The sequence below is a fragment of the Corvus cornix genome, chromosome 3 (assembly GCF_000738735.6).
Source record: "Corvus cornix cornix isolate S_Up_H32 chromosome 3, ASM73873v5, whole genome shotgun sequence".
Classification (NCBI taxonomy): Eukaryota; Metazoa; Chordata; class Aves; order Passeriformes; family Corvidae; genus Corvus; species Corvus cornix.
In genome coordinates this window covers 48,303,900-48,327,694 of record NC_047056.1, presented here as the reverse complement: position 1 = coordinate 48,327,694, position 23,795 = coordinate 48,303,900, and the positions used below count along the sequence as shown (strand labels likewise).

The 23,795-nt window shown below is 34.8% G+C and overlaps 1 protein-coding gene across 1 annotated transcript in view; it reads left to right on the top strand.

Annotated features, from left to right (window-relative positions):
• Positions 1-23,795, top strand: part of ADGB (androglobin) — a 112,852-nt gene that overhangs the window by 54,476 nt on the left and 34,581 nt on the right. The window contains exons 13-20 of the mRNA XM_039568850.1: positions 6,818-6,863; positions 8,444-8,612; positions 10,497-10,560; positions 12,183-12,285; positions 13,325-13,457; positions 14,935-15,049; positions 16,504-16,671; positions 18,658-18,796. Of these exons, the coding sequence (XP_039424784.1) occupies positions 6,818-6,863; positions 8,444-8,612; positions 10,497-10,560; positions 12,183-12,285; positions 13,325-13,457; positions 14,935-15,049; positions 16,504-16,671; positions 18,658-18,796 (937 nt within the window). The remainder of the gene's footprint in view (positions 1-6,817; positions 6,864-8,443; positions 8,613-10,496; positions 10,561-12,182; positions 12,286-13,324; positions 13,458-14,934; positions 15,050-16,503; positions 16,672-18,657; positions 18,797-23,795) is intronic.

Below are 23,795 nucleotides of genomic sequence, written 5' to 3'. Positions count from 1 at the left end.
ATTCATATACTTGGGGATAACATTTATTGTGTTTGGTTGATGAATAGTGACTGTCTGTAGGGCTAAAAAATTTATTTGAAGACAAATGACATACTATTAGGGATAGTTCATGACCTTCATGAACCAAAAAACCCAAATTTATTTTGGTAAATTTTGAAATGAATGGGAAGTAATTTTTAATGTAATTTTTGGAGTGCTGATTTCTATGTAATTTTTGGAGTGCCTCTGCAGAGTACACTCATACAATTTTTGTATTTCAGATCTATATCTATACTGTGTGTTTAGATAATGTACATGTGGATATCGCTAGTGGATTTAGTGATTTTAAAATAAGGCAATTCTGCAGTGAAGAAGAATACTTTACAATAGAATATATCTGTGATCTGTGATTCTGTGATATCTTTAGCTATTTGGTATTTTGTGTACATTTTATAAACAATAGCCTAATTAGTACTTCAATAGTACTTTACCTTTAAAAATCTTTTTAATAATGGCATCATACTAAAATCATTACAAAAGCAACAGGGTGAAAAGGAGCTGTAAGTAGCATCTTATAGTATATAATAATTATTGCTTTCATTACTTCAGTCTCTAGTTGTACAAATACAGAATTGGTTAGTTGCAAATTAATAGAAGTTTATGTGCTGGAAGCATCAAAGCAGTGTGAAACATCCCTTAGATTTTCTCCCCTAGTCCAAGAGTGTTTTAGAAGGCTGATTTATCACAGTAGGAGAGGCAGTCAAGGAAAGACAAGGGCAAGAATGAAAATACATGAAAGAGAGACTGATAAAACTGGAATGGTTGGAAGAAGACATGGATTGGACGTAGGCTGAGGGCAGTCTGATTCAGACATGAAACGTAAGAAGTTATGAGCAGCTAATTGACTTGTACATGATCTTTACTTTTGCCTCAATTTAAACCTCAGCTGAAAAATGCTATGTCTGTTAATAGCTGAAGTATGCAAGTAGAACTTTGTTTTTACAGATTGGAAAAGGAGATGGTTTTTAACTTGGAGAACAATTGTCTTTTTCACCGATTAAATCTTTTCATCAACAATATTATGTGGATGCCTCTGTCAAATTCATAATGGGAGAGCTTTCTTTCTGTAGTTTTAACACTTGAAATAACAATATATACTTTTTAAAAACAAATCAGTTAGTGATTAAAAAAACATTGAAAGAGAAGCTTTGGTATCCCCAATTCACTAGATTACTGCTAATTTTTAGAATTTTGTATTGTAATATAATGAATGTAAATAACTTTGTCTCCATTTTAAACTGTGTGATTGTTAGTCAAGAGACATCTGCTTTAAAACCTTTGATACAGATTTGGTAAATCTTTGGGATACAGCAGTTTTATGCTTTAAGCTGACTGAAATTCAGTCAGCTGCTGTGCCAGATGCTCGGCAAGTTTAAATTGGCATATTTCAATTCAGTCCAATACAAACTGCATGAAGTAACATTACTGAATATCTGATTCACTGTTCCTAAGGTCTGTTGTCACAGAAACGGAGACTAGTGATACATGAAAGACAAAATTCTGGGAGCTGGATGTACCTTCTTTGAAAAATACGAAGTTGAAAGACATGCCGTTATCCCTCATGTCCCCAAAGTACTCATGCCAAAAAATAGAACTGCTTTATTATTGAATTTTTCAAACTTTTTTTTTTGCTCTGACTTTCCCATTCACTGATTTTACAGTCCTGAAAGCTTTTGGGATTTGCATTAGGAAAAAATATTTTAAAATACCTAATTTTAGTAGTTAAAATGATCTTGAATCACTGGTTTTAAGAAAATGGATTTTGTTAATTTTTTGTTTAAAAACTCCATAACAGAGGGCCAAATTCTTTAATGGAGAAGCTCTCTTTTTTTCTTGTTCAGTAGGAAACTAAGTAATTTATAAGTGTAGGATACATTGAAATACATGTGAAAGTATTTTTGGCCAGGAAAAAACCAAAACAGTCATCATATGTAAATTGCACAGTCTTGCAGTTTTATGCAACAGTAATTTTGTCAAATGCTTCTGACAAAAAGATTATCCTGGAGTAGTGTTTCCTTGTAGATCTGCCTTTCAAAAGCCTACTTGGATATGCTTCATTGTAATTAATTTCTTGATAGAAGTTATCTCCAATTCCATTGAGAATAAAGCTCTATGTGTTCTGTTTGAAGAAATGCAAAGCAAGAAAATCTAATCCAAATATGTTTACCATCAGTATGTGCAATGGCTACTAGATATTTTAATATACTGACCTGATTGCTATATTTATACATCCTAAGCAGAACACTCATATTTCTCTTTGTGGCTTCTTCAGTGTCACGCTCCCTGGCAATGCTGATTTCTAGAGTAAAAGTGTTAAAGTCTCCACTCTTTCCCAGTGACAAAAACACAAAAAACTTGTTCTTTAATGTTCATGATTCCTTCATTTTTCTTATTTCAGTCTGTCTATTTATATATTCAAACTCAATCTTACCTTCTGTTGTGCAACTGATACCAGTTTATTTAATTTGCATGCTGTGTTGTGTGCTCTTTTCATGTTCCCCATAAACATTACAGACTGTTCTGTCATAATAAGATTTTTCTTCTTTTCTCTCTAATCCTTCTTGTGTTACATTTCCTAAGTGCAGTGAATTGGTATTGAGTCAACAGGAGGGCTAGGGTCTATTTTCTTTACAAATTTTATCATTTTGAAAATTGCTTCAACCTGCATAAGATGGAAATTCCCTGCTTGTTATTTTCAGGGAAAAATTACACATCACATATGAGGCACATGAATTAGAAGAGGGACTTGAGAAGAGGCATTTAGACATTTGTGGTATAGAGACACTTTGATGGGCCCACGGTCATCTACTTGCACATACGAATTGGGCAGCTTCAACATTAGAGACTGAATGAAAGAGATGCCAAGTTAGTAATCCAGTATTTTTAAGCTATTTCTTTAAGCTATTTCTATACCCAGTTTGTGCAAAACTTTGCAGATGTTAGTTCATTTGTAACATTGCCTTTTTTTCAAAATCCACCTCTGTTACCTTCACTCACATCACAGCTAAAATGACAACTGATACTCCATTTAGTGAACATAGTGACTGAGGAATAAAAAAAGACTGTGTCCAAATGACTGTAGAGGCAAAACCCTTTGATGATACAACTCTCAGGTCAACATCAAACCTTGAAATTTAATACAGGGTTGGATCTTAAGAAATATTTTAGTCATCTCTGTCATTTTGAAGTATTTGAAATGGATTTTTAATCTTAAAAATAGAGTACCTGAAACTTTATTCCTTCACCTGCAGTTATATCCAGAGAGCTTATTTTTTGAAGAAGACTTGTGTTTTTCACAGAAAAAATGGGGTGTTAAGTTTTGTCATATGTCATTTCTACGGTAGAAAAGGCTACTCTTTTTATAAGAATACAAGATAAATTTTAAAACGTATTATTTGGTAGATTTGAATAGAATAAAAATATAGCTATAGGAGTTTAAAAATATGAATGAATCCTTGAAAGTAACAAGATAGCTACAAATATGTGAATTACCATTATTTTTACAAATGTGCATTAGTGATTATGAAACATAATAGATGATAAATTAGATTTTTAAGTTAACTACAGAATTTTCCTCACAATTTTCATTAAGATTTTCCAGTCATTGAGGGAAGAACAATAAGTATTTCTCCCAGAATCTGTGTGCATAATTCCATGTTTCACAGCTGGATCTAAGTCTTTTCTAATATTCTTCTGTATCAGATACTGTAGCAGGAAAGCTGACTTTTCAGGCAATGTGTGATCATTAAGGAGGAAAAATGCCTTTATTTTCTCTTTCTGTGCCAATGTCTTAGGCACAGTATATGAGGCAATAGTATAAAAGAATGGGAACTTTCTTGACACTCTGGTTGTCTTCAAATCAGTGAGGATTAGGTAGATGAACACATCCTGTACCATTAGAAAAGCAGTTTTTGACCATGTTGTGTTTGTGCTCCAAAAGCTGGCTAAATGAGCCTATGGGAGTCTACACAGCTGTGGTTAGACTGGTTTCACAGCTCGGACTGGATGAAGTTACTAAGCATCCAGGTTTTCCAGGGCACGTTCTCCTTCTTTACTGGAAATTCTGTTGACTCAGTTTTTGAGGATTTTCTGTATCTCTCCAGGTTTTCCTGCTGCTGACTGTTAGTACTGACAAAGTAGCTCTATATTAAGCTACCTCATGTCCATACTGGAAGTATGGATCATGTGTACTGTCCATGAACAGTATATTGGGCAGAAATTGCTAGACTTGTAGTACAGATGTTGCAGTCTCTAAGGCTTATACAGTAAATCTCATACTTCTTATATTTTGGACATGCCCAGGATTTCTGAGAAGAAACCCAATAAATTGCACAGCTGACATGTATCTGTTTGGTAAATCCTGGGACTCCTACAGGAAATTTGGCAATATTGGAATCTTGAAAGTTGTAGGCTCACATGCATGTGCATGTCACCATGACAGCTCTGTGCATGTGTTCTTCTGAAGCCCCCCTCCCCGAGGAGCCTTCCCCTGGATGGTTCTATCTTAGTTTACAGAATGTGTTCTGGAGAGGACCTTGGGGTCTGGGGCACACTGATCCCTAACTAAAAAGCTTCTAAAATATTTAATCTCCTAGCTTGACAAACAAGTCCAAGAATGTAGGCAAAAAGCACTAAGAATACAGAAGTTGTAAAAAGGTATAAAAGGGGTTTAAAAGAAAAGGCAAAAAATCATCATGGCATCAGTTTAAAGGGAAGAGATAGTCTGTATGATTTTTTCAGACTCATATATTGAGGCATGACTGTCAATGTGACATGACAAGTGATCACAGTTTTGCTGGTTTTGAAGAGTTGTGTGTACAGAATTCTGGAAACAGGAGCTGAAGTACGTGGGTATTTGCAAGATCCTATAGTGCACCTATTCAGCTCATTTGCTCTAGAAAAATAAGAAATTAATCGGAAAAAACCCTCTAAAATGCAATATATTTCAATTACTAAATTCTTAACCCAAGTGTTAATGATTTCAGCAGTCTTAATTTTTCCCTTAATTGCTCTTAATAACAGGTCTGTCCCCAGCTTTGACTCATGAACATTTTTTAAAAAAACCATAACAGATTTGGAATAGAATTTCAGATTTGTGCTGTGCAAAAATAGGACTTCGAAATTCCCTTAATAAACAATATTACAGTTAAATTATGTGTATTAAATTATTTGCTGCCTCCAGTTTTGGGATAGAGACAAGTAAATCAGTAGTTTACTTGCTCAGCTCTTTCCTTTGTTAATTCAGAAAACATCAAACACCTAAAATTTTGCCAGAGGTGAGATTCCTGAACCTGTTCTCCTGTCCTGAGTCCATGGAGATTCTGTAAAATGCTGCAGGAAGACTTTTACTGCAGCTAGAAATTAAAGTAGAAAGCCATAAGATTTTCCTCTAAGGAAGTATTCACAGGTGCCTTCACATAATGTATGCAGGGTAGTCTGTAATAGGAGGGTTGAGGCAGACCTGGATTTCCAGCACAATGACCTTGTGCAAGATTTAGGTACTGTTGTGACCTGCCATCGAGTCTAACTCAGACTCTCTAAATTATGTCAGTCTGCCCCTCAAAATATATTTCTTGATTGTACTGAAAAAGCATAAAAGTAGCTCCAGGTCAGCACTGCTCCCACAGCTCCTCTTTGAAATGCAGAACAGAAAATTACCGTGTGTGTCCAGCTGCTGGCCAGGTCAATCCTACCAGCTTCAGCATCAGCACCTTTGACACATGTAAAGATCTATAAGGGTATATATGAGGAGTTTGGGTGGGGAGAAGGGTGACAAATCTAGGTAAAGGGAGACCTGGGATGAAAGGAAGCTTGCAAATTCGTTTGTAGTAGCCTTTTTAGGCTTTAATATTTATCTTTGAAAAGGCAAAGCTAGTCCAGCTAAGCCATTAATATTACTACATTCAAATAGGAAGTAAACTGGAAACTGCAATCTCTTTCTCCTGCTCAACCTCATTCAAGAAAAAAAAAGAGGTGGAAGTGACTCTTTTTCAGTGTATGTCATATTGCAGACTAGAGGACAGTCAGAAGGAAGGATGACTAGACACACATTTTTAAATCGAAGATTTTAACCTCTCAAAGACAAGGACCCTGTCTTTGTAAATTTGATGAGTGGACTTCCTGAAAGGCTGGCTAACTTCATTTGAACTTGAAGTGTAAGCAGCAGTATATTGCATTCATATTAGTTCAGCAATTCTAGCTTGGAGCTGGGGTTGACCAGGATAAACTTCTTTGCCAAAAGCATTAAAGAAGAGGCTACTTTTTATTTATACAGTGATTGAAAACAAAAGATGCTGTTGTAATCAAGAATGCTGTTGCTAGTGACAGTTGTGTACAGTAAGAAATGCTTGTTGGAAAAGGAGCCCTCCATATATTTTTCAAGAATGGTAACAGATAAAAATGGAATTGTTTGTAGGAGTATTAGTTCTTAGAATAAAACTTACTTTTTTGTTAAAAAACAGGAGTATCAAAGAACATTGTTTTAATAGTGGAGTGGTAGGTATCTGAAACAGCTTTTATCTCAGACTCTAGATCACATATACTTCTCTAGAAAAACATCAGTCTGTCTGTTGGTGATATGTATGTAGGTATTACAACGAAATTTGCTACTTTTAATTTTCATTTTAAAAACCCAGCCCAAACCTGTGCTGATAACTTCCCAGCTTGTTCCTCTGTCTCTGGAAGGACTGCCCCAAAATCAGGTATTTTCTCTAAGAAAATAATGCAAGATTATGATCACCATCATTACTTTTTCTTGTTTTGTTCTTTTACTATATAGGAGACCATTGCCTTGTGCCATCAAAATGCAGAGTTATCCAGTAAAGGTAAGTGTGTGTGAAGTTTATAGTCAGATGTTTGCCGTTCCCATGTTGTTCAACATCAGTGTTAATGCTCATGTACATCTATCAGCAGTCTTACTTATATATGGAAAAGATTTCAAGGAACTGGTAATGTATAATTACATAGAGTAAAATCTTCAGTTTGGTATTCAGAAAAATTCAAACACTTCTCACAAGTTACTCTCCAGGAAAATACAGTGGATTTTGTACACAGAGCTCTTTTTAAAGAACTGTGAATTATAGTCTTGTTTTCTTTTTTTCTGAAAAAATGGCAGAAAAATGAGCCAAAAACCAGCTTTCTTTTAATGAACGTTCCTTAGAAATGTGTTTTACATCACTATTTAAAGAGTATTCAAAATTTTTCCAAATGAATATCTCATTTTTTAAATTACTTTGAATGTTTGAAGGATTTGGTCAGAAAAAGAAAAGGCTCTTAAAAATAAGAGCACTGTGGTTATTTTACTGGAAGCCTAACACCTAAGTTAACTGAAATTGAAGCAAAAGCCTCGGTTTTTTGGCTTTCAGGTAGTTATTCCATAGTTGAAGGAAAGGTAAAAGGCCTTTGGTGCCTTTCCCTATATTGCATTTCTTTCAGTTCTTGAAAAATAGTTGCAAACTAATTTAGAGCCACACTTTAGCCACACATCAGCTCTGTGTGTCCTGGTGATAGTGAAATATTACAAAGCACATTTAAATATAAATTATGTATGTTTCTAATAGGTTTCTCATTTGTTATACCTTATATTTGAATATTACCTCATCTTTTTCCTTAGCAAGCATTCTAAATTAATATTCTAAATTAATAGCTGTTCAGTTCTTCTATTCTCAGGTGTTGAGCTATTCTCAAAACTTTTTTCTGGGCCAAGTCAAACATTTTCAGTAACTATTTATATGAATCTCACAGAATAAATGCAGAGAAAGTTACATTACAACATAAAAAGTTATCAAGAGATTGCAAAATCTGTCTACATATGTCTGTGTCTATATTTTGGCATGAATCTGACCTTAGTTCTGATTTTCATTCAAGAAAATTCATGTAATCTAGTTCAAATCTGTTTCTGTTTAGAAGTAGACTGATTTGTGTGAGTAGCATCATAGCCGGTACTGAGTACTAGCGGCAAGGCTGGGTCTCGTGTCCTCCACATTTCTGTGTATTGTTTTCTGTTGGCTGGAATATTCTGCCTCATTAGCTTTTCACTGAATAGGCTCTTTGGACAAGGGGATGTATTTTTCTTTATATAGATGAATTTAGGTTTGCAGAATTCATATATATGTGTACCTAACAAACTGATATTGAAGATTCTAGGGCACAGATCAATATGTGGTAGTTTATTGAGGCAGACTACATAAGCAGGTGCAGGTGCAAGCACTAAATTTCATACAGAGTTGTTTCAGTCACCATTTAAGCTCTTTAGATTAGTGGGATAGCTTTTAGTTTTAAACTGTATGCGTAATAACTGATGTATGGATAATTTCCTTGTAATTTTAGCATAATTTTTAAGAATGATACTTTTAACTTGCGTATTGTCCCTGTATTGGCTCTGTGTGTCTTTTTATCTTTGCAGAAGAGTTACCTGAGAATATCAGTTTAGATGCAAAACAAATGTCAGAAACAGCTGATACTGATATGAAGAGCTACACAGGGACTAAATCAAAGGATGAAACAGAGTCAGAAAAGACTTCAGTTTCCAGGGAAACCTGGATGAGCTTTGAAGACTTCTGTGTGTGTTTCCAGTAAGGAATAGAGAGTTTGGGTTTTATTCCATATAATATACAGTATAACAATGGTAAATTCAAAGCATGACTATATAAAAATTTTATCTTCTTAAGAGTATAACTGTCCTGCCTTTCAGGGTGGCTTCAAGGCTACTCTTCAGACCAGACTTACTGTCCCTGTTGACAGTGCGTCTGTAGCTGCAGCCCTGCTCTTTGCCTTGGGTGTGTCCTCCAGAACAGAGTGGAGAACGCCACCACCAGCTCCATAGAGCAGCTGTCAGACTGCTGCTGGGGTGGAAGATTGTAGGTCATGGAGTGTTGCGGCCATTAGGTCCTTTTAGAACTCGTGGGGCACTGGGCAGACACAGTCTGCGTCAGAACAGCATGATTCTAAAGCGAAAAAAAGTTGTTGCCATCAGCATAGTTTTGCTTGATCAGCTAGGTGTTTTGTCTCACTCCCTTTTCAATATAATTTCAAGGCATTTGTGCCTCTGAAAACATAAAAAAAGCTAGTGTACTTGTAGCATCATTCCTTTAGCTTCTGTCTTTCAGATTTAAGGAGCCTGGTACAATGCATATCCTTTAGAACATCTAAAAATGCTGAGGGAAGTAATTTTATCAGAGAAACTTCACTCAGTTCTTTTTTTTGTTTGAATGTGTAACTGAGATTTCTTTTTGAAGCTTCTGTTTTCATAAATGAGTGTTTTCTTGAGCAGATATTAAACTCTGCTTACTCTCTAAAGGTGAATGTGTAATTTTTATACCAGCCAGCAGTACAGGAACTTTAGGAATAAAAAGTCATAGATCACTAGGCCTTGTTAAGATTTGCCTGCTATTTTTAGGTAGTCCCAGGTCCAGGAAGATATGGCATTCAGGAAAAAAAAGCATCACAAGCAATATAATTTCCTTTAAAAGTCTTTCTCACAGTGTCATACAGAGAGAATGTGAAATACGAACTTTCTAACTTGTTAGCCAAAGGTTAAAGTACTGTTGACCTTTTGTAGACCAATATTAATATTAATTAAGGTATAAAGTATTTGTCATTTTCTTATCTCTAAATGAGTGAGAGTTTATTTTCACAGTCAACTGATAAAGCAGCTGTTAACAGAGCATCTTCATTGACCTTTGAAGAATTTATCCCTCAGAAGAAATTAGGCACCTAAGACTTTCAGTTTACTTGTCTGTTCAGTTGAAAGCTTTTCCTTCTCTGACATACCTACATCTCAGATACAGTGAAAATAAGATTAATGTTCATAGTTCACATCAACTTTGAGAAGTGAGGAATATTTTAGTCATTGTAGGAATTGGTATGTCATCAGTAGATCAGGATCCCTGTGGAGTTTTCGAGTAATCAAAACATTGGCTCACATCTGATTCCATCCTCAATTAAAGCTGAAGCCAATTATGTCTCCCTTGGTGCCATCAAAATCAGAAAAAATTGTTGCCTGGAACTATGTAGCTCTCTGAAGGTCTGCAACAGCACAGAACTGAAAAAACCATTAATAAAATAGATAAAACAATCCTTCCTTACAGTTATACTTTATATAACACGTTATTACAGTAATTTTCAGGTGGGCATGGGAGTTTTAGAGTAATATTAGCATGTTACCATTTATAGATTAAAAATAAACAAATTAGTGGCCTGACCTCCAATGGAAAAGTGTAGAAATGCAGCAAATATACTAATTAATTTCAGCTGCTTTCTCTGGAGATTAATTTTATTCACCTTTTTTATAACTAAAAATGTTGAACTGTCTCTGAGAAATAGCTGGGAGTCTGACTTATGAAAGTAAAATTAATATCTTGTGCAATGAAATAGACATTAACTAAACAATGCAATTTATACTGATTATTTTCTTACAATCATATATATCTTATATTTCAATTTTATTTTCTTCTTAGGAACCTGTATGTTTTCCACAAGCCACATACATATGCTTATAATTATCAGAAGACATGTTTTATGGTAAATGACTGTATTGTGCTTTTTTTTTGTCTAAGTCTTACATAATTAGGTAACACATATATCCTAAAGGATATTGGTGGATCATATAGAACTGCTATTACTGAAAAATAATAATGCATTAGGATTAATGTAGTCAATACAAATGTGTGTTTGCAAGCAAATATTCTGCATTATATCTATCTATCTATCTATCTATCTATCTATCTTTAAGGCAAGGAAAAAATGCTGAGGAATGCCACTGCACAATAACAGAAAAATGGCTTATGTAAAGAAAATTGATAGTGAATCAGATCTCTGCCCACTCTTTATTTTGATTTAAAACTACCTTTTAACGATTTGATGTCTGAATTGAGTTTAATGATGATTCATCTACAGAATCTGCCCTTCAATTCTCCTTCATCTTCACCTGTCACCTAAAACCCAAATTGTGAGTCTGTTTAGCATAACCCTCCATTTTCTCTTTAAATGCTAAGTCATTTTGCTGTTTACAGCATCCTGGTGCAGGGATTTAGAAATACTCCTTAGTTACATTAAAATAATGGAATTTCTTTAAACCTGTCATGCATATTATCAGAAGGTTATTCAACGTGCTTGAATATCCTGTTCCAGCTCTTATATTATAGTGTATCTGAAGTGTAATTGTAGAGCACTGAAATGTAAACTCCAGGCATGAACTTCATGTAAAATCCTGTACTGAGAAGGTTAACAACATGGATTATGCTTCATAATTGTAGTACACTTGCAATTTCCCACCTCTCTGTAATCACATCACAAGAAATTTTCCTAATGACTGCGTGATATACTTTCCTAAGCCATAATCAGCATTAAGACTATGTGAGGCTGTGTGCTCTTGAGCCAAACAAAACCTAACCCTTTGCTGTAAAATCGTTCTAATTTCTTACATTGAAAGAGATGAGATGTTTACAGTATGGGGTAAATTCTGTATTATGCTTATAAAAGAACTTTTTAATTTTATGGTAAGAAGATAAAAATACCAAAAAAATGGCTTTATATGACTCTGGAATATCCAGGAAGACATGTACTGTAACAGTTCTGAAGAAAGAAGCTCATTCACCATTAGATTTTGAAGAATTTCTAGGAACAGTAGAATCATTCTATGGTTTCTAATATTGGCATAGGAATTATGTATTAAAGTTGAGAGTTAAAGATGTTGTCCCCATAGAGTTTTGTAGGAGAAGAACCCCTTTATGAGGGAGGATCACTCATATCTACCAATTAAAAAGTACTTATTTCTTTCAAGCTTTCTTTAATTAATTTGAATCAGAAAGTTGCAGCATGAAACAAAATTTTTGGTCTTCTGTTGCTTGTACCTACACTGAGGTACATATGATGACTATAATATAAAAGTAGATATATTCTCATGCCAAAAAGCATTCTGTTTCCTTTTAGCTTTTAACTGAACATTATTATACATGCAGCATGAGGCTCTGGGCTTAAATGACATGTCTGAAATTTGGAAGAAGTAGTGACAATTAATTGCTTGCTTCCCAGATCATAACTAAGGTCACCATATCAGAAGTCTTAGTCCTATTTTGTATAAGGCCAGTCAGATAACATTCAATGGAAATGAAGGATGAACAAATGTCCGTTTTTCTATACAGTCTACTGATGACGAAGTCTTCTATTATTTACTTGTGGACAGTCTGATGCCCATTGAAATCCTGGTTAGCTTTTCTGCATTAGTACACTGGTATGTTACTGAAGGTAAGGCCAACACAAAAAATGTTAATGTTGTGTTTTCCCATTCTTGAATATGTTTGTGCTGTCGTGTTTGTCTGTTATGGACTTGGGCACAATTTGAGAGTTTAGCAAGAGTTTGAAATAGTCAAATTGATTTTAAGAAATACACTGATATTCAAGCAATACTTCGTCATTATTTCATATTGATGATGAACATTTTCATGAAAGGATCTCTCCCTTTACTGTTTATTATGATTTGCTGGAAGCTTTTCATTTGTATATTCCTGGAATGGATTTCCTTGTGTTTCTTGGAGTTTCTTTTCTACAGATTCCATTCTTGCAAGCTAACTTATGCCTTAGCTGATCATAATGCAGCAAATACAGCAATATAACCAAAGTATATTTCTGAAATTATTTTTAAACTGGTTCACAATAAGCTCTCCAGTACATTTAAAGTTGGCTTTTTCAAGATCTAGCAACTTGAATGATTTAAATAGAAATCTCTTGTATTTAATGAAAAACTTAGAATGGAATTCAAGAAAGCTAAGACTTTATGGTAATTGGCTTAGATTAATCAGATATTTAAACATTGGACATGGATGTAATTTTAGTGCATCTGGAGTAGAGTAGAGAGAACCAAAAGAAAGTTTAAAAAACCAAACTGACCATTCTGTGTAGATAGTTAAACTATAAGATATAAATATAAATAAACATAAATAAATACGAGTTTTTTATGGCTGTTTGCTTCCTTTGCATGTGGACAGAAAGGGTTTCTATGGAGTTTTACAGCAGCCTTAAGTGCCTTGGAAGATGTCTGATGTATACATCTTAGTAATACATTCTTTTAACCATTATTTTCTAGCAAATGGTACAAGTAAGCCATGTTTTGTACCACCAGTGCATTTTAAATGACTGGATTTTTCTGTGTTAGTGAAGGCCACAGGAAGACTTTAATAAGTGTCAAGTAGCAACAGATTCTGCATAGATGTGTCTGAATGTTATTGTTATTCACCCTCCCCATATTGTGTGGGGTGTATTTTCTTGGGTTTTTTTCTTAATCTAGGTACTAAACAAGAATGTTCAATGGGCGTGCTGAGGGTTGAACGTTTCTCTTGGAAATCTGTGACTCCTGGGGAACTTGTGTTAAAGATGCGTACATCTGCAACCAAAGCTACTGTGATAAATCTTCCTGTTGGGTATGTATGAGGCTTCATTTCTGTCCTGACTCTTTAGCTAAGGCTTAAAATGATTGCTTACTTTACACAGTAACACAGTAAGAGTTTATTTCCTAAAACAAAAGTTTTTGGAGTATCAGACTAGTTGATAGGTAGGATTTGGTAAAACTGCCAAATTGCTGTGAATTTGCCAAAACTTTTATAAAGATTTTGAGTTCTTTACTTGTACTTAAGAGGATTTAACTAGAAAAATCACAGATTTGCTAAAAAAAACCAAAATATTAAATTCTTACAAATTCCTACTTAGAAGTGTTTCTAGCTAGAATGATTTGAAATGTTCCCTGGAGTAGCAAGAAAGATGTAAGAATTAGCATTTTAGTGGAACTGTAAAAGCATGATGATACCCTAGGAGGTTTCAATGCTTTTTCTGAAACAGGATTTATGAAACATGACAGGATAAATTCTAACATTATCCACGAAGTCTTGCATATCTTACTTCCCATTCACATACTGCTCAATATGATTTTTTTCTCTTTGCATGTAAAACTAAATATACAGTGTGGGGCATTGGCTGACAGAAATAGGTAAAAAGCAAGAGTGCTTGATATGTTATTTTCTGAAAATCCTTCTAGGGAAACCAGGAAAACAAAATCTTCATGTCTTGTCATAAGCATAACATTCCTGACTAATTTACTGAGGCTTTCTACTTTTCCAAAAAGAGAAAATCACCAGTTTCATCTCAAAGAGATGAAACAAAATGTATTTTTAAAAGATTAAGTAAGATGTCAAATAAATAGGCATAGAAAGAAAATACCACAACACTAGCATGCTGAAATTAAATCAAAGATCTTTAATAGTGCTCTTTACTTGTTTTGATTCAGACTAAAACTGGAATAGTTATATTTATAGACTGCATTCACATCTAGTTCTGCATTCACATCTAGTTCTGCATTCACATGTATTTTCTTAGTGTAGCTTCTAAAAGTTGTCTCTCTGTACTGTAGGGAGGCCAAAAATGTGTCTTTTTGCACCTGTGAATTTCAAAGCTAAGATATACCATCATCTCAAATTTATAAGCTTCCCACCTTTGATTCTCTCTACTCCAGTCAGAGACAGGAGGCTTTCAGTCAGATTTAATTTACAAAAGGTATGGGAGACAAATGGGCTTGTTGACCACTTCCCCATTTTATTCCAAAAGAGAAATATCTTGGTAAGCATGGAAGGCATTCTCTTCCCACTGTCTGTTAGTGGCTAAGGGGCATTTAAATTTCAGTTGAAAGAAGATGGAATTAAAAAATGCCAGTGTGTGTGGGGGGCATTAACTCCTTTCTTACTCTCTCTGCTGAATCTCTGGTTAACACTTTGAAGCTGTGGCCTGGATAAGCTTCTCCAGCTAAATGCAATTCTGACAATGATACTACCAAATGTATGGAAAGAAAACTTAAGAATTGCTGGAATTAAAAAAAAAAAGTTGGTTGGTTTGTTTTCTTCCTTATAGGCGACACATACTGCTCTTCGCAGTAAATTGTCCCATAGGGCACCACATTCATCTGTGTACCATGGTGCCATGTGTCTTTGGAGAAGAGGATACTGTGATGCCAGCTCTTCAGAAGGTATGCATAATGACTAAGCAAACATTGTTATAACAGTTTTTTAAAGTATTAATTAAAGTGAAGTAGTATCCGATTTCCATTTAGAGTTATTATACTCAATGGTATAGTATTAATTTTAGTATGAAATTGATAAGGGCATTAAAGATACATGTTTTACAGCACAACAGGTACTGGGTGCATATTGCAAAAGTTATCTTACATAAATACATAAGTTAGCACTGGGTAGTATTGTGGTTTACATAGAAGAGCAGCATAAAATATCAAAAATACTCTTGTTGAAATACATAAGTCAGAGTAGCACATAACTCACTTTTTGAAGCATGTCATAAAATACATGTATAAATATTAATTAATATTAAAAAATACCTGCCTATTAAATAAATTCTCACATCAGTAAAGTATGTTTTGTCCCACGAGATCGAATATTACTCACCAGGTCCCAGAGCAGCTTTTATATCTAAAATGAGCAATTTAATCAAACAACTTTTCATAGCTGAGATAAGAGGCCCAGAGGAGAAATTACTACAGCTTTTGTTCTTCATTGTCCATAATCCAGAGAGATAGCACTCTCATCCATATTTTCAAGGTTTCGTTAGCAAGCAGTAGGCTCAAATATTTGTTGAGGTCCCTGAGGGGAGGAAATATAGTTTCTAGAGAAAATTCGTGCAAAAATGTTTTAAAAGGTGAGTGTAACAGCAAATTTACATAGCAGTGTAGATTCTAGGTCCTAATAACAGAGCACTAGAACAGCTTGTGCAAATTTATCACAATTTATTGTAGTAAAGAAGTTTAAATATAAGAAATTGGGGCATTAAAAATATCTTGTGACTGTACTATCCGCTTGCCTTCAATTTTTGGATGAAAAGCTATTTATCATCAAGAAAATAAAGCAGAATTTTATCCTTGGGTCTTCTTCGCACTTCTTTTGGAGACAGAAATTTCTCTGCAGACTTTCATTTTCAGGAAAGTGTCCATATTCTTGCACAGAAATCCTGATGAAGATTAACGATGCTTTAGGCAGCATGTACTTGATCATTGTTTTCAGCAGGATACAAATACTAATTTGTCCTTTTATAACAGAAGATGCTGAGCCCTACAGCTGACAGTCTTATTATCACTGCAGTACAAAGTCTCTATACGGATCTTACTTTTGATTAAATTTCTTCGGACTAATAATACGGGAATAAATTTCCTAGGACTAATAATATGGGAATAAATAATGAATAGATATGGTGCCTGTTATTTATTTCACTAGCTAAAATCAGTGAGAAATTTATATGTTTTGAATATCAGAGATGTAATTGATTTTACAGTTTATAATAACAACTGCATGAATTCAGGAAATTTTTTTACTTCATCACAGAAAGAAGGCTTGTATTCTGTCATAGTCCAGAAAGAAAACAAAATCTTAAAGCAATCTTTCTAACGATGGTTGGTTTATTGTCTCCCCCCAGGAGAGCTCTCGATTTGTGGAACAGGCTACAGCTATCCTGAAAGCTGTTGGAAATGTGATAAATAATTTCAGCAGTAAGGATGAACTTCCTAAAGCCTTGAAGGAATTGGAAGTAGCTCATTGTCCTCCTGGCCTCCATGGTACTAAAATGGCTGAAGAAAATGTCAAGGTGAACAAACAATTTTAATGAATGCCTATCTAAAAGCTACAGAAGCTGGACAACTGCTTAACATTCTCATTACTCTGTTCAAAACAATGCCTGTGCATTTAATAAGGACCACCTGCATGCTCTGAATGTGGCCTTCGTTATAAAGTGTAAGCCCAAATGGCATAACTTGCAACTGTATGATAATTACCTTCTTTTAATAAGAAAAATTTCAATGTGCACAGAGTAGCACATTCTAAATTGAGTCTATTCTTGTCAATCTAGTTTAGCATACTTTGGGGAAGAAAGCATGAGCTGTTTTTATATTACAACTTCCTTTTGAATTTAAAACATACTACCTGAAATGCAGAAAATTCTAATGGCTCCTTTCTGTGCCTAATGTTGATGGAACAGGAAAACATTATTACAGCTTATATTTATGAAAGCAGTAATGAGTTCTTTCATTCACAGTATTTTTAGTTGGTTTTCTTTGTTTCTTGAAACTGCAGCATTCTTACTTAACTTTTCTGCTCTGTATGTATGATAAATTAAAGGTACATGATGAAAACATTACACTTTTCTGTAGATCTCTATGCTATAGCTTTCCAATATTGTAAAAAGATGGGAACAAAAAATTTTTTATAGAAACACTAATTTTTTATGTGTATGCAAATGTTGATAATATTGCTATAATTTGATTTTTCTACAGTCAGTAGCTTATATATTCCAGATTCATTTATTTTCATCAAAGTACTAGAAAGCTCACACAGTTTAGGCTGTATAGTTTAGAAGACTGAATAGAAGAAAGGGTTTAATATTTTTATAATCACTGCTATTAAAAATTAGAACACCTAAGGTAGCAGTTTTAAAGATGGGCTTGACACCAGGCTCAAATTCAGCAAAATAAAAAAATTAAAAGAGAATGATTACAGGTGCATCACTCATAAAAGAGGTAATTTTCATGCCAAGTCCACCAGGGAAAAAAAAATTGGTTTGAACTCAGGAATGGAATATACAAATTTTAAATGCATATGCTCGTATGAAATATGTGCAAAACTTAGAGACCTTAAGAAAAATTCAGGAGTCATAAACACAGATATCTCTTCATCTCTCCCCCTCTAAGAAAACCAATGTTTAGCTGAAAAAGAATAAAAAGACAGAAATTGGATAAATGAAAGGCACTGAGCTGACAGTGATTCAAGAATGAAAATATGGAAATTATCTGTCTTTAATACAAACAGAGAAAATATATTCTGAGTGCAAGAAAGAATCTACTATATTCTTTCTTCCCTAGTCTTACAAATTTAAAAATAAAGGATGTGTTTATTAGTATTAAAATACACAAATTGTTTCCAGAAAGCAGAAAAGTATGAAACTAAGGACAATGAAAGAGAAAAATCATGTCTTTTCCAGTAAGTTGTTACTATGTTCTTCAAGTCAGATTATGAAACAAATTCTGAAAAACACTCTAAAATTCCCATCTACTAGGAGTGGGGGAGGAAGAGACTGGATTTCTGATCTTTAAAGAGCATCAATATGTCAAAGAAAAGAAATAGTGCCAAATCTTCCCATGATGTGGCACCTCCTAATCTAGAAAGCATTCCTGTTCGGTTATCAGTCTCTGTTCTCCAACCTTGGGTTTAGAAGTCCCATTGTCATGATAGCAATTATAATATGTTCTTCTGTCTTCTGGTATGAGGCCATCAACCCCCTATGCATAAACTAGTAGGATGTTTTTGGGTGATAAACACACTGTAGAATAAGTAATATTTTCTTATTTTTATAAGCCAGACATGAAACAGGTTTTCTCTTGATTGTTGTCTTGAAGCATTGTAGTCCTGCAGTTGGGATTAATTTTCAGATACAGTATTTGTTAGAGGAAGTTAAATACTTCATTTATACATCATAAGAGAAGAGGGGAACAGTTTTTGAAACAATAATGAGAAGCAGTATAAATCAGTCTTTAGAAATGAATCATTCTTTTAATGCTTTTCCTCTTTCTGATTTTAGGTTTTCAATAATGCATTTTGGTATTTGATCAAATCTGTATTGGACAAGAAGGATCTTTGCAGATATAAATTTGCCTTCAGATCCTTCACTTTGGATTTTAAAGACACTGATATTTCTGGGGACGACACTGTGTTTTCAGGTAACGTATTGATATTGCTAATCACTTCAAACATATCTGCCCACCCTTATTTTCAGGGAAGTCAGCTCTTCTCTGTTCTTGTTTGTTCTTGCTTAAGTAGGCACAGTTAATTTTTAAGCCTAGGACTTTTACTGCTGACAGCACATCTGAGGCTCATCTCAGAATAGAAATGATCCTTTTCCTTGTTCTGGAAAGTATGTTTACCCTTTGTTAATTTATAAGACTGCCCTTTGTCTTCCTTGAGTTGCATTCGTCAGTATTGACAAACATTAACAAACATCTCCATTTTTTTACCTGATGTACTGCAGCTCCTCACTTTTGTTCATATTATCAGCTGAAAAGACCTTAAATGCATATATTGTTCACAAAATGAGAGTGAATGAAGACTCAAGTTAATACCTTCATTGAAAGTTCAACTATTTCTTAGTGATGGGTTGAGAGGTTTTTGTTTGGTTGCAGTGGGGAGGGGTATTTTAATTTTTTTTGTCCTGCTCGCTTGGTTGGTTGCTTGTTTCTTAAGTTTGCTGTTCGTGAAATTATTGTATTGCCTGGCTAATGTAGCGTGGAACCAGCTACAGCACCATCTGCCTCTTCTCCAGCCTGTTGTTAGGGTGTCCTGTGTACCTGAACATAATCTGAGAGGAGCCATTGGAAAGCCAACATATTTATGAACAGCAGGGATAATTCTCTTCCCTCTGTTTCTTTGCTTCATTTTTTATGCAGGCTGGAGGCATATGCGGTTACAATTAAGTTTGCCTGGCAACCAAATATATCGCTCTTCTCCTTTTTAGGACTTATTTTTCAGTCTCTGTAACTTTTTAATCTATTAATATTAGCATTTAATTTATTAACAAAAGCCTTATGTATATGGTTTCACATCACAACAGAAAAATCATTTATCTGATTGGTGGGAAGAGACATGATCACCATTTGAAGGCTTTTTATGGGGACTTAGCTTTTCCTCTGTCTATTGTGAACTTACAGAATATAAAGTGTTTCTACTTGGTCAAACAAAATGGTACCAACTTCCTTTTGATTAGTCAGTTTATTATGGAAAATTAGTATAAAAAACTAAATTAAAATTTATACAAATATCTTTACTGACTACTGACACAATGTTGTAATACTTCTCTCCTTTAAAGAAAGCACTTTTAAGTATGAATGCTTGTCTCTCTTTACTGGGAACTTTCCTCTGAATCTCCTCTCTTCTGAAGGTTATTCTCCTGTGAGACATCAGGTATTTTTCAGAGAATTGCATCCCATGACAAGAGTATATTACAAGGGTCAGCATATTGACATTTATCACACCACTTGAAGTAAACACCACCTGTCACATTTTTAAAGATAACTGTGCTACTGATTTCTGTATTCAAAAAAAAACCTTAAACACTTGTCAGCAATAGAAGACATTTTTAAAATAGATTTGAATAATTAGCACAGTTGACAGGTTGTAGCAAAGATCTCATATAAATTACTAAAGTATGAGATCCACTGTGACAGAATATTTTTTAGGAGTTGGGCAGTGAATCAAAAAAGTGGGATAAATATATGGAGAAAGTTCTGTTTCAGTTTTGTTTCCTCCAGTGTCCAAGATATCCTTTAAAATTATTTTCTTTTCTAGAATTAAATTGCAAGAGATCCCTTTGGGACCAGAAAGGTAATTGTTTCCCTTTGGGTTTATTGACACTGGACATTTTTTGACCTTTCTTAACTTTTTGCCCTGCTTAATAAATGTTGCTTTGGAGTAAATGCATGCTTTTGTCCAGGCTCCATCCAGAACCCTAAAGAAATAAAGCATAAACCAAGTGAAATGTCAAGGAAAGACAGGTAGATAGCGGGAAAAACCAGTTGAAAACTGCACTGTAGAAAGGCCTAGAAGGATTGGCATCAGCTTATTGCCCTGGCCCACGTTAGTACTGCTGCATTGTCAGGTTAGTTGCTCAAGTCTTGTCACAACTTGAGGTAGTTACTCTTTGGAACCTAATAGACACCAGTGTAAACTACCATAACAGATGACTGAAATATTTTTGTCATCTGTGTCTGCAAATATATCAGGTTAAATGTGAGCTTTTTTTGAAAGATCACCTCCATTTTATGTTGGCATATTCATTTTCCACTGTGTGCTGTATTAATCTCAGGGTTTACCAAGGGCAAGGATATTATGATTCACAGCAGTTAGTGGTCATGCCTGGTAAGGTTTCTGAGAAGCCACCCTGAAAATGGTCTAGTCATATTTATTTGTCTGCCAACTACCCATCCCCATGGAGCAAATAGCAGAAGAGCCACAAGAAGCAAGTGGAAGATCATGCCACGTGAACGTACGAAAAAAAGATGGAAGTGTCTGAAGCTGAGTGCTTCACCATGGCATGGCTCTTCCTGTTGTATTCTGGAAAGAGAGTGAATAAAGGGGCCCTGCAGAACTTTGGGCAGTCATGAGGTGCTGAATTTACAGAGGTATGTGATGCTTCCTGGGAAAGGAAGCGCATATCAGGATGATGTTACACAAGAGACAGTGTTGGCAATTCAATACTGCCTGCCTGCTCTCTGTTGCACATGTTCTTTGTTTACCTTGTCCTGGTTTCATTGGGCCCAGTAGTGAGCCAGTGGTCTGTGGCACTGATTTTCAGGAGTCTCAAACACTTGAGAGTCATTTAGGCACATTTCAAGGGCTACATTTCTTTCTCATGGATAAATTCCAACTTTGAAGTTGGAAGTGAAGTGCTCTGTGCATACCGTTCTCTTAAAACCTTCTGGTCTGAATTTTTATCTAGAAGTCGAGCTGTTCTCTATAAACTTATCTGTGAAACTGTATTTGAGAAGTCCTGCTCCCGCTCAGTTCTTTTTCAGAACAAGCTTCTCTCTCCTCCAGAAGCATAGGTTCAGATGAGTGATTATACAGTTTTGTTGTGTGACTGAAAAGGGAATTCTTAACATTTGTTTCTTCTTGCACTTTGGATTTGAACTTGAGTTCCCCTAAGAGGTGAGGGGAAGTTGGACATTATTTGGTTGAATATGTGAAGTGCCTCTTGAGTACATGCAAAATACTCCTTTTTCAAAAAAATCATTGTTACATTGCCTCCAAGAAAACTGCAGTGATTTTATGGTGAACAAAGTCTTGCTAGGCTGCTTTGAAAGCTTCAGTTTTATTATTAGCAGGGTGTTTTCTGATTAACAGCTGAGGCGTGTCAGAGATTTTTGACAAATCTGTGTTCAATCATAATGTCAAATTTGAAATATGCACTAGTTCAATATTGATTGATTTAAAGCATTCTCTAGTTCAATAATGATTGATCCAAAGCATTTCAGAGTACACATTTCTCTGCTTATAAGAAAAAATAGTAAGAAAGGTTAAGTAAAAAAAAACCTTTGAAGAAAATATTGCAAAGAAAAATATTTTTGTTCCTATGACATTGTATAAAAAAATTAGAACAAAAAAGAAACTCCTTTGGAATATATACTTTAGGAATATATACTCATACTTTTTGGGTTTTGGCCTGATCTGCAGTAATTTGTGACAGTTTCTATAAATGGAATTGATTTCTGTGTGACAGTCCATCCAAATTTTTTATATTTGTGTTTTCAGAAACAGTTTAACATTTAACTAACTGCGTGTATAGCCATATATTCTTTATCCTCACAAATGAAATGTTTTATTTATAGAGATATAGGTACTTATTTCTAGTTATGGAGGCCACTTGACATTCTCAGTGGATGAAGTTTTCAGCTGATTCATAGGGCAACACCAGACCAATACTTTTTGTGTGTACTTTTCTATATTATTGATTCCTGTTCCATGTTAGGATGTTCTTACTCATTAAGTCAATCTGTGTATGTGTGTGTTCATATATATACAACTTTTACTTTATAATACATTATTTTCCCTTATATGGGGAATGTAGGCTCTGCAGCAGAACTCATTCTTCCGAGCTAAAACATGTGCTGAAAATTGAAGTCTATTTCCCTTCTGTGAAAATAATGATTAGTGGGATCAGAAGTCATCTTGCCACTGCGTTATTTAGTTGTAAAATAGACAAGATTGTAGATTGGACATATTCATTTTGAAATGTGTTACAGTGATGAATGAATGGGAGAGCCAAAACCTTTCCAGAGGTGCACAGACAGGACTCATCTTAGAACATGTTAAATTCCAGTTGAGTATTAGGAAGCCATTTTTCACCATAAGGCTAATCAAAAATTGGAAAAGAAAATTAAATTATGGTCTCCATGATTATGGAAGTATTAAATAATGGACTGGACATTTACTCAAGAACATGAGCAACCTATTCTAAATTCATCCCACTTTGGATGTGGGATCAGACCAGATGACCTTCAGGGGTCCCCTCCAGTCTGTATTATTTTGTGATTGATTATATGCTTCTCTTTTATAAAAGTGGTTGTGCCATTCATATTGTTGAGTTCTAATCTGGTTTATATTGAAGTGGGCTTGTGTAATCTTTCAGCCCCCAAGTATTAAAGAAGCTTTCTAGCATTTGCAAATGCAATAGTGATAAGAAATGATGGTTTGAGAACACAGCCAGATTTAGCAATATTGAGTAAAAGTGATTAGATTGAAATGTGTGATCTGGCTGATGAAAGCAGTAGCTTAAGATAGTTTGTTTGCCTGCAGTGTTGTCTACATTTTTCAAGCAGATTCCTCTTCTCCTTTTTGTTTGTTGGTACTTCCTTTTGCAGCACTTCTTCCTTCCTATCATGCTGTCTTGGTCCCATTGGTTTCATATGTGTGTAGTTCCAAACTACCCCCAGGCACTGGCCTCTTGGAGTGTTGCTCCCCACACCCTTCCCTAAGTCCTGGTGCTGATGGCTCCCAGGATGCTAACTTTAGGCAAGAATGCCTTCAAAGAGCTCATTGCTAACCTCTCAGAACCTACTAATTATGTTCCACTTCAAAACTCTTTGGTAACAGAAAGTCAGTCAGATAAATGAACTCTCCCTTTATCATAGATCTTACCCTTATTCCATGGCTCCTTTGCCAAGGCTA